At 30.5% G+C, this 11,064-nt stretch overlaps 1 protein-coding gene across 1 annotated transcript; it reads left to right on the forward strand.

The window, feature by feature from the left end:
* Window positions 1-4,012: 4,012 nt before the first annotated feature.
* Window positions 4,013-5,724, forward strand: LOC130498107 (peroxidase 45-like). The gene is made up of 4 exons (XM_056991464.1): window positions 4,013-4,251; window positions 4,457-4,645; window positions 4,904-5,069; window positions 5,155-5,724. Exons 1-4 carry the CDS (start codon window positions 4,039-4,041, stop codon window positions 5,559-5,561), a joined length of 975 nt encoding a protein of 324 aa, XP_056847444.1. The 5' UTR covers window positions 4,013-4,038; the 3' UTR covers window positions 5,562-5,724.
* Window positions 5,725-11,064: the final 5,340 nt, after the last annotated feature.

An 11,064-nucleotide genomic window follows, 5' to 3' on the forward strand; every position in this document is an offset into this window, starting at 1 on the left:
CTCCTTTTTCTTCTTTTTGCAATTTGATTTCTTCAGGACATATTCTAATTGTTTTAATTGATCTTTAGTTATTAGTGTATCTAGGTCAAAGTCCAACAAATCTTCAAAGCAACCATTAACGAGTGCAGTCTCGGATTTTTTTTTTAATGATGCCTAGGACATGATCTCATCTTTATCTTTTGTCTTTTGAGTTATTTTTTTTTTAATAACAAATATTGTGATAAAGAAACTCGTCAACTAATAACAAAAAAAGTAATGAGGTCTATCCTCCTCTGTATAAAACACAAGAGTTTTCTCAATCAGCTACACTACATAAACCACCCTAAGTCTAACCAACCGTCGACAAAAAAAACGAGAAGTAACAACAAAACCCTCACCCGAGATAGCTGTGAAGACACGTCTTGGCTACTTATGGCTGAAGAGCGGTTAATCACGTCGAGACTCAGCTGTTCCCGTATCTGATCTGAAACGTACGCTGAAGTATTATTGCTCATGGCTCATAAGGGGCCTGATTGTTTCTTTTTTTTCACCGTACAACTAAAAACTTGTTGTAATGTACGGGCTGTTCAATATGGCAAAACCGAACCATATCGAACCGAACAGAACCGAAATAGACAATATGATTTGAATTTGGTATATACCATACAAATCGAATGGATGTAATTTTCTAAAAACTGTAGGATTTGGATGTGGTTTGGTATATAACCGATAAAACCGAAAAAACCGAATAAAACCGCTCAAAAATAGAAACATGTAAATATGTATATATTTTATAACGACGTATGAAAATCATAAGTTAATTTGTTTGCTAATAACTATTACCATATTATTTACAGTAATAAAGAAGTCATGATTTGTAAAACATTTGAAGTATAATCAAATAACAATTCATCGCAACCGATGCTTCTTATTTTTTTAGTCTTTTTGATCTTTTTTAGTATTGACTAAATTGAAATAAAGATTATAAATTTGATGGACAACAATTAGTAGATATTCTTCACAATTTTTTTTAATCTATAAATTAACAGAGATTCGTGTTCAATCGAAGAAACATGAATTTGATGAACGCTAAATATTGAAGAATAGAAAATTTTTCTTTAGTGTTTCGTGCTTCTGTTTTATTTTTAGTTTACTTTTATTCAAAATTTTGAACTTTGATTTTAATTCTAGATTTGATTATTTTATTAGATGGTATAAATGTTTTTATTTTTTGTTCTTTTATTTAAACATATAATATTTTTTAATAAATGATTCTGTTGACAATATGACTCTAAAATTTATATAATATGATCACAAAATAAAAAATTATGTTTTTTGGTATAAAACTGAATAAACCGAAAACCGACAGTATATAAACCGAACCGAACCGAAGTAAATATGGATTTAGAATAGTAGTTGTATTTTACTAACCGAAATACCGAAAAACCGAAAAACCCGAACCGATATCCGGACTGAACACCCCTATGTACGAGTGAAGTTGTCAGAGAGAGTTTTAAGATTGCTGTCTAATAAATTTTTTTAATATTAGTTCACGTTTTAATCCCTTATTAAAATAGGCACATTAGCACTTGGAAAAACTAGATAATTGTTTCTGACACACACACACATATATATATGAACAAGAAAAATATATTCAAAAATATATATGTCTCTGGTCTTATTGACTCGGGTATATACGAATATGCATACCTAATTTAAGTGTATGAGTTTTGTCAATTTAGAAAATTAGTTGTGTGAGGAATAATAAATCATGAGAATCCAAAAATCATCATTATGCAAAGCAAAAAACCAAGACTATCTTGAAAACTAATGAAATAAAGAATAAAGATATAGTCAATGTTTATTTCTCTTCTTATTTTTTTTTTTGATAAAATCTATGGAATTAAATCGTTAACAAAAAATAATAGCACTTTTTAAAAAAAGAGAGCATATTTGTGTTATCTAATATTTTAATTAGAAAAAGATATTTTATCGGTTTTCTCTACCAAATCTTATTAAGTTTGCATATTTAGAAAAGTAGTTGATCATGTGATTATGGATATTCATAGGTCAAATTTTCTAGAGAGGTTTTAAAAAAAAAAAAATTTTACGGTGGTTGTTAATACAGGAAACCCAAATACAAGAGAAGATGGTGGAGCCGGCGTCGTTTCCTTTAATCATGGTTAAGTGCCATGTGACTGATTAGAGGCGTCAAGACTCAAAACTCTCTGCTCAAATAATTCAGATGCCAACTAGCGATTGACCCAAAGATTACATAAATTCAAATTGTTCCTAAAATTATGGCTCTGAACATTTAAAATAAATCAGAAGTTTTATATTTTTTAATATATTGTAAATGTAACCATATGGAGTACTATACTTTGATGAAACATCAAAAAAATTATATATTGTGTTTATTTAATTGCTAATAACTCATTTTAAAATGTGCCAAGATGAAAAGACGGATACTCCCATAGTAAGAAAAACAAATCATCGTTACATAAGCACTTGAGATTTTTTTTAAGCACTTGGGATTATACAAGAGCTATGTAAATGTGCAAGTTAACTAATCAGATGAGTCATTACATACTGCCACATCTCTCGACTTGGACGTCTTAACGAACACCCTAGTGATTTAGGCTTTTCTGGTTTGTCGTATACATACGAGACTTTGTGGTTAAACTAAATTAGATACTCAAAACAAAACAAATTAATTATCTGACAAAATTTAATATTCATCTCAAGAGAACAGAGCTAAATCAGCAATTATTAACATATTGCCACTAGACTATCTAATTAAAGCCTATTTTATAAAAAAAAACATTAATTTCACATAATAAATTAATTAGTCAATCATTTAAAGTCAATTTCGATGATAGTCCTTATTGTAAAACTAAAATTATAATTTAGATGCATTTTAGTAAAATCAAATAAGACGAGTTATTCTCTTGTGTCCCCTTTCCGTCTTGTTTAAGTAGTTGGTGAGAAGTGGTAACATGCGCATTGAGTTGTCAAAGATAAACATGCATAGATGATACATATATAGAACTACACAACGTAGTACGTACATACATAAATATGTAAGGATTATCCACATACACTTTTTATAAATGTAAATTACTTTATCACATTTTTGTTCTTTTTGTTAATGGATCTTTCTGGACTAAAATAAAATCCAAAACAATTGTAATAGTCCACATCTCACACTGGAGAGAGACGAGAAAGGGAAGAAGGTAAAATTAAAAGAAGTTGAAAAACAAATGGATTGAAGAAGGGAGAAGAGGAATATAAAACATTTTTTTGTTTGATAAAACTAATAAAGTCATTTTAAAATTAATAGAAATGTTAAAAAAAAATTGATATTCTGTGGTGTTCAAAAAAAAAAAAAATTGATATTCTGTATGTGGCCACTGTAGACTCGCGCCACACACTTACCGTGAGACTTCCGACGAATTCTTGTCAACTTTTCTGATTATTTACCGGGAACAAACTTTTTTGCGTATATAAAGTTTCCGAGAAATTTACAACAACTCATTCCAAGAAACTACCGACAAAACCTTTATGTCGGAACTTTCCGATGAGATTCAAACAAAAATTCTGTAGTTCTCGGAAAATTCTCGGCAATCTATCAGTATTTTTCTGACAAAAGGGGTTCTCGGAAAGCTTCGTCGGAGGATACACATTTTTCTTGTAGTGTTATCAATTATATACATCGACAGTCACTGCCTCCATCAGTATAGAGTATAGACCAATAGTTAACAGCTAACTGCTTGATTTAATTGATAATTAACAGAAAACAGAAAGAGAAATTAAAATAATGATCTCGGAGCCTCACCTTAGCCTCCTCTCAAATTGTCAATATCTAGATGGACTGTTACATCCACATTCCTAACAGTTTCTCTTGCTTTTTTAATATATCATTACACATTATCTTCAGACTAATCATCATATCATTATTCAAATAGCCCAAACTGTACCATACCCTTCATTTAAATTATTCTTTCTATTTACTATAAGAAGGGTCTACCTTCAAACCAAAACTTAAAATTATAATTAGCCATGGAGAAGAAGACTAACCAGGCCATCTTCTCTATATTTTCTCTTCTTCTGTTTTCTTCATGTGTCTCTGCTCAGCTTCGGACTGGTTTCTACCAGAGATCATGCCCGAACGTTGAAAGCATTGTCCGTAACGCCGTCCGTCAAAAATTTCAGCAGACTTTCGTCACCGCTCCAGCTACTCTCCGGCTCTTCTTCCACGATTGCTTCGTTCGCGTACGTAACAGTATCCATATGTCACATATATATAGGAATTCAAATCATTTTCTTAATCTCTAACGTACAAGCAACAATTCCTTTTATTAACAAATGTTGAATGTATGAGAATTGTTAGATGTTACTTTATATATATACATTCTTCAAACGAAACATTATCATAGATTCATAGGTGCTTAATTTCTTATATTATATGAATATCTAGGGATGTGATGCTTCGATAGTGTTAGCATCTCCGTCGGAGAGAGATCATCCAGATGACATGTCATTAGCTGGAGACGGATTCGACACGGTGATAAAGGCGAAGCAAGCCGTTGATAGAGATCCTAACTGCCGCAACAAAGTCTCATGTGCTGACATTTTAGCTCTCGCTACACGTGAAGTCGTCGTTTTGGTATTAATATAACCTTCTCTAGTTACATATATTATTATAGTTTTCATTTCTCTTTATTGTCTTAATATTATATAATGTCCGAGGTATAATTCGTTTTTTGGGTGAAAAGCTACTCATATTATAATGTGACACCTCTTGTGGCAGTTTGTAATTATTTTATACAAGCAACAACAGATCATATAGTCCGAATAAAAATGAATTATTGATATTTCATATCACTATCATGATTATAATAATCGGGTTAAACTAAATTTGCAGACCGGAGGACCGAGCTACCCGGTTGAGCTAGGGAGGAGAGATGGCAGATTATCTACGAAGGCAAGCGTACAACACAGTTTGCCACAACCTGGTTTTAACCTAAACCAGCTCAACACCATGTTCAACCGTCACGGTCTCTCCCAAACCGACATGATCGCCCTCTCAGGTACGACAGAACAAAACTAAACCAATCTCTTTTTTGTTCTTAAAACCGAATCTTTATGGTTGATAAAATGTTATTGTAATATCAGGAGCGCACACTATCGGATTCGCACATTGTGGGAAATTCTCAAAGCGAATTTACAACTTTAGCCCTAGAACCCGTATCGACCCGAGTTTGAACCGTGGCTACGCGTTTCAGCTTAGGCAGATGTGTCCCATTCGTGTTGACCCAAGGATAGCGATCAACATGGACCCAACATCGCCACGTACTTTCGACAACGCTTACTTCAAGAATCTCCAACAAGGGAGGGGTTTGTTTACGTCTGATCAAGTCTTGTTCACGGACCAACGGTCTAGAGCTACGGTTAACTTGTTTGCCAATAGTGAAGGAGCTTTTAGGCAAGCTTTTATCACGGCCATCACGAAACTTGGTCGTGTCGGGGTTAAAACTGGTAATGCTGGTGAAATTCGAAGGGATTGTTCACGTGTTAATTAGTGTGATTTTAGGGCTTTTGGTTGTTTATCTTATTCCTTCAAAATAAAATTTCGTATTGCTTTTGTAATAAGGAGTTCAAATGTGTCAAATGGAAAATTCAATTAATAATAAGATGGTTTAATAAAAAAAAATAATAATAAGATGGTTTTATTTCTCTTCTCTTCTCCTTTTGTCTTATGTTTATATCTGATTTATTACATATGTTTTCTTTTTTTTTATGAGAAAAATAAAATTATTAGGTGTCTAAGCTAGATAATAATAACATTTATTTGGATGTTCATTCTAATTATTTTATTTTCGGGATTTGGATGCTCACTATTATGTCACTATCTTGCTAATTCAGCAAAAGGATATAGAAGCCAAAAATCAAAGTCTAGTAAGATAACTATATTTCGGATTTAGTTTTCCGGAGAACAAACTGTTTATTTTATTTCATAAACTAACCAAAAGGTGCAACAACTAAAATATCTTCATCATCGAATGATGCAATATACTCGATGTTTTTAATATTTCATATCATTGTTGTCATGCATTTTTATTTCTCGATTACTTTTGTATGTTGCTTTTACATTCGGCATATTGGACTGCGGGTTTGTTGCGTTTGTAATGGAGAGGCCCATCCTCTTGGCCCAGTACTAATATGTTTACTGCATATTTTTTCCGGTTAATATATTTTTATACGGGAATTCGGCCAAACAAAACCTCAACTTTGCACGAATTACCAAAACAAACATGAACTTTTGGGCTGACCAAAAAAATACTAAACTTTTATTGACTTTCTAATTAATTAACAATGTTTTCGTTGACTTGCCAATTTAGCACGCCGTTAGTTAACTTCGTTTATTGTTGTCGTTAAAGTAAAACGATGTCGTTTCAAATGAGATGAAACGACGTCGTTTTATATGATTTGAAAAATAAAAACAAGTAACCTCCTGGATTCGAACTCAGGTTGGGTAGGACATATGACAAGGTATTTACCACTGGGCTAGTGACACTTTCAATGTACTTAATAACATATTTAAATTTGTTTGGTACTCATTGAATATATTTTTTTTTTCTAAAAACCTAAAAATATCTTTAAAATTTTAAAATTGAAAAAGGAATATTTTTATAAAATTAATTTTGAAATTAAAATAAAAATAATTTTTTTCTTAAAAAATAAAAATTAAAAAATTCAATATCCAGCTTAAAATCGAAATTTAAGAAAAAATAAAATTTTATTTTATAAAAAAAAATTCGATTTTTAAGCTAGATATTGAATTTTAAAGATTTTTATTTTTTTAAGAACTTTTTTTTTCATTTTAATTTCAAAATTAATTTTATAAAAATATTTCTTTTTTCAATTTTTTGAAATTTTAAAGATATTTTTAAGTTTTTAGAAAAAAAATTTATATTCAATGAGTACCAAATAACATTAAATATGTTAGTAAATACATTGAAAGTGCCACTAGCCCAGTGGTAAAACACCTTGTCATATTTTCTACCCAACCTATGTTCGAATCCAGGGGGTTACTTGTTTTTATTTTTCAAATCATATAAAACGACGTCGTTTCATCTCATTTGAAACGACGTCGTTTTACTTTAACGCCAACAATAAACGATGTATGTTAAGTTAACTGACGGCGTGCTAAATTGGCAAGTCAACGAAAACATTGTTAATTAATTAGAAAGTCAATGAAAGTTTAGTGTTTTTTTGACCAGCCCAAAAGTTCATATTTGTTTTGGCAATTCGTGCAAAGTTGAGGTTTTGTTTGGCCGAATTTCCATTTTTATACTCAATTTCTTTTGCTTGCTTCTTCTTTGCTTTCCTTACGACCAGTGTTTTCAAACCTGAACCAATTCCGCTAGCCAGACTTGTAAATCCGTGATCCACATAGTCAATCATTCGATCCAAATACATCTGTAGTAACAAAGTCATCTTCTTTAATTTTGCTATATTAATAAAGTAACATGTTTTGTTTGAGCTATTAAACGTTGGATGTTTTTTTCTAACCTGCGAGTGACAATGTGCCACCCATTTCATTTCTGTTATTTATGTGTACCTTACAAGTAATTTAATGAAAATTTATAGTCATTTATATGTATTAAATATTTATTACTTTCTTAGAGTATTGTCAAGCCCACTTGCATGTTGATATTTTCTAGACGACCAAAACAAAAAGAGAAGGATCTTTTTTTTAAAAATAAAAATTAGAGAACACAAACATAACATTTGTTTTTTGTGCACTTTTGAGTTCCTCTTTTGGCAAAAGAAAAGCTTTCATGTTCTTTTACTAAATGTTAAAAGAAAATAGTTACTAAAAACTAATAAAACGAAGAAAATGTGGAGAAAGAAAAAAAAAGATGTGAAGGAGGATGAGACTCGTAGTTGCAATTCCTACCAAATGCAAGGAAATGATTACTGTATTACTCATGTCCTCTTCTAGATTTTTATTACATTATTTGTACTGCCAACTATTTTTTCCTCTTTTATATACATGAAGATTTCTGATAACTGATAATATTTTAGGTTTCAAATGGTAACGATCAAAGCCGCACCCAGTGAAAAAGCCATATGGTCCAAGAATGGGGCAGATGTTAATTTTAGAAAATAAATTTTGATAATATTCATTATTGTTTGTAGTTATATACACAATTTTTTTAAAAAAAAATCTGCTAATATCTCCCATAACATTCATCTCTATATATACTTAAGTATATTTGTTACTGTTAAAAGTGTCCGTAGTTATTCTACATGATATTTTTCAAAATCTAAATATATGTCTTGTCTTCTGTTGAGATTGCAGTTTTAACCTCCGTTTGAAGTAATTCTCCTTGTATTTTAACCTCTATATTTTCAGTAGTATTTTGTCTCTAATTGTTCGTGATACTAAAACTTTGATCACCAAAAAGGACACTCTTTGAAATATAGACGAACGATTTGTAAAAAGAAAGTATTGAATGATGCACGTGGGTAAGTTTGTGAAAATAAATCCAAGTTAAGAATAAAAATAAAACCCTGGAATTGAAAACCACATGAGATGTGTCCCTCCCAAAATCCCAATCCAAGCCATATCTTTTCTCCTCTATCTGGGTCCGCTTATTTATTATTGCTGCTTACATTTTTACATAATTTAACTAATCGAAAAAGTATATAAAAGAAAACAAAATTGAAGAACAGCACAAATTAACAGGTCGTAACATGCCAACTTACAATATTCGATATCAGTCTTTATAGACTTTGTACAAATTCACTCTGACAGTATGTACGATTTCCTTGTGGTTAATTCATACAGACAAAAATAGTTCTTTATTTAAATATTATTGGCATTGGTTGTATTCACTGTCTGTATCTTATTGTTTTTATATAAGGATATTAGTATTGAATAATTACAGTTCTGTCTTTACCTAGCATGGTAGTGTGATTGGAAATAATACATTTATTTCTGTTAGTATTTTCAACGTGAATTGCTGAAATAGTCAGAGGTATAGAAACCATTCATTATGCAAAGTTCCACGAAACTTTGATGATAATATGATTATTGTTAAATGTGTACAATATAACAATCTACTCGTATTTACTGATAATTTGGTATGCATCCATAGTTATTTATTTGAGACAAAGATTCATAATAGGAGCCGTAGTTCATTGTAAACCGAGTTTAGAAACCAACTGATTCCTGATTTAAAACTCTACTTCTGATTTTAGGATAGGTAATGTTGATACCAATGCTATTAATGTTTCATAACTTATTTACAATCAACAAATTTGTTGCATCTATGTGTCTTAAATCTCTGTGCACCAGTAAAATATACAGTCAGGGACGAAGCCAGATTATGTATTATGGGGTCTTGTGCACCCATAATAAAAATTTATATTTTTGATTCCATGTAAGAAAACAGCTAAAATCTGTTAGTTAAGGTGGAAGGGTCATGTTGTGCACCCACATTAACCAAGGTTCGACTAATTCCTCTGTATTTTTTCTATTCTATTAATAATTGTGTATCCACAAGATGTATGGTCTAGATTCGCCCCTGTGTACGGTACACCTTTTAAGGTTAGGAAAACTAATTTTCTAAATAAATTACTATTCATATTAAAAAAAGGAAAATCGGATTTTTGAGACTATATAAATATATGTCTAAGGATTTGTAAGTTATAATCACTTTAATAATAAAAAAAAACCTAAATGGATATTTGATTCAATACATTTTGTTCTCTATTCTCCTTCTACCCTAATTTGTAGCCGTTCACAACAAAATTTGTTTTTAATATATGTTTATATCAAGTATTCCTAATTAAAACGAGATTAAACATGAAATTATTCTAAACATGCATGCTAATATTCGCCATATACTTCGCTCTAGTTTCATATATTTGTTTTTACATTTCTATGTCATTGTTTCCCTCTTGGTTGCTTTCATTTCTTTTGTTTTCAACTATAAAATTACTCTACCTTTATATTAGGAAAAAATGTTGAATTAGTATACATATAGATCTAAAGTGCAAAATGCATCTATATGGTTAACGTAAACAACTAAACACGGGTTGTTTTACCAAAAAAAAAAAACTAAACACAGGTTGTGTACGTTTAATCAAAGATTTAGGGGATTGCACTAAGGGCATGACTGGTGTAACTGCAGCGGTTGCGGTTGCGGTTGCGGGAGTTTGCGGGTACGGGTGGTTGCGGTTTTAAGCGTTTTCTAAAGATTTGTATGACTGGTACAACTATTAGAAATTGTTGCGTTTGCGGGACTCTTATGACTAGTAAACTACCAAACACAACATCTGTTAAATAATAATTTAACAATATTTACATTTTATGTAATTATAAAAATATTAAAAATCATAATAATATGATAAATATAAAATTTATATTTATAAAATCATATTATTCAATTTTAAAAATTTATAGAAAATATTTTAGTTTTGAATTTTTATAATATAAATTGAAATATAATATGAATACATTTTACAATTTCTATTATTTCAATTGAAAATTTTTATTGGATATTTTTAGTATTATTTTTATTTATTCTGTTTTTAAAGAAAAAAAATTTACCCTCCCGCAACCGTCCGCAACCGCCCGCAACCGCAAACGCTAGTTGGAACCAGCTTTTGATTTTAAGAGGTTCGGAGCGGTTTGAAGCGATTTGTAGCGTTTTCTGTGATTGTTTCGAAACGCCAACAACCGCTATGAACCGCAAAAGCTCGTTTGCGGGTGGTAGCGGGAAAACCAGTCAGCACCTAAGAAAACATCACATTCTAACGAAAAAAATAAATATATATGTGTCATAATAAATGTCGTTTTAGACTTGTGCACACAAATTAAAAAATAATTTAATTTTACATATTTTCTATATAAAATATCATTATCAATACATATACTCATATTTTAACCAATAGAAAAATAAACTGGAAAAATAATTTTGATAAATCCTACATTGAACTGCTAAAACGACATTTATTTTACAACAAATTTTTTTTTCTACAACGACACTTAATATAAAAAAGATGGTAATA

This window comes from Raphanus sativus, chromosome 2, assembly GCF_000801105.2.
Source record: "Raphanus sativus cultivar WK10039 chromosome 2, ASM80110v3, whole genome shotgun sequence".
Lineage (NCBI taxonomy): Eukaryota > Viridiplantae > Streptophyta > Magnoliopsida > Brassicales > Brassicaceae > Raphanus > Raphanus sativus.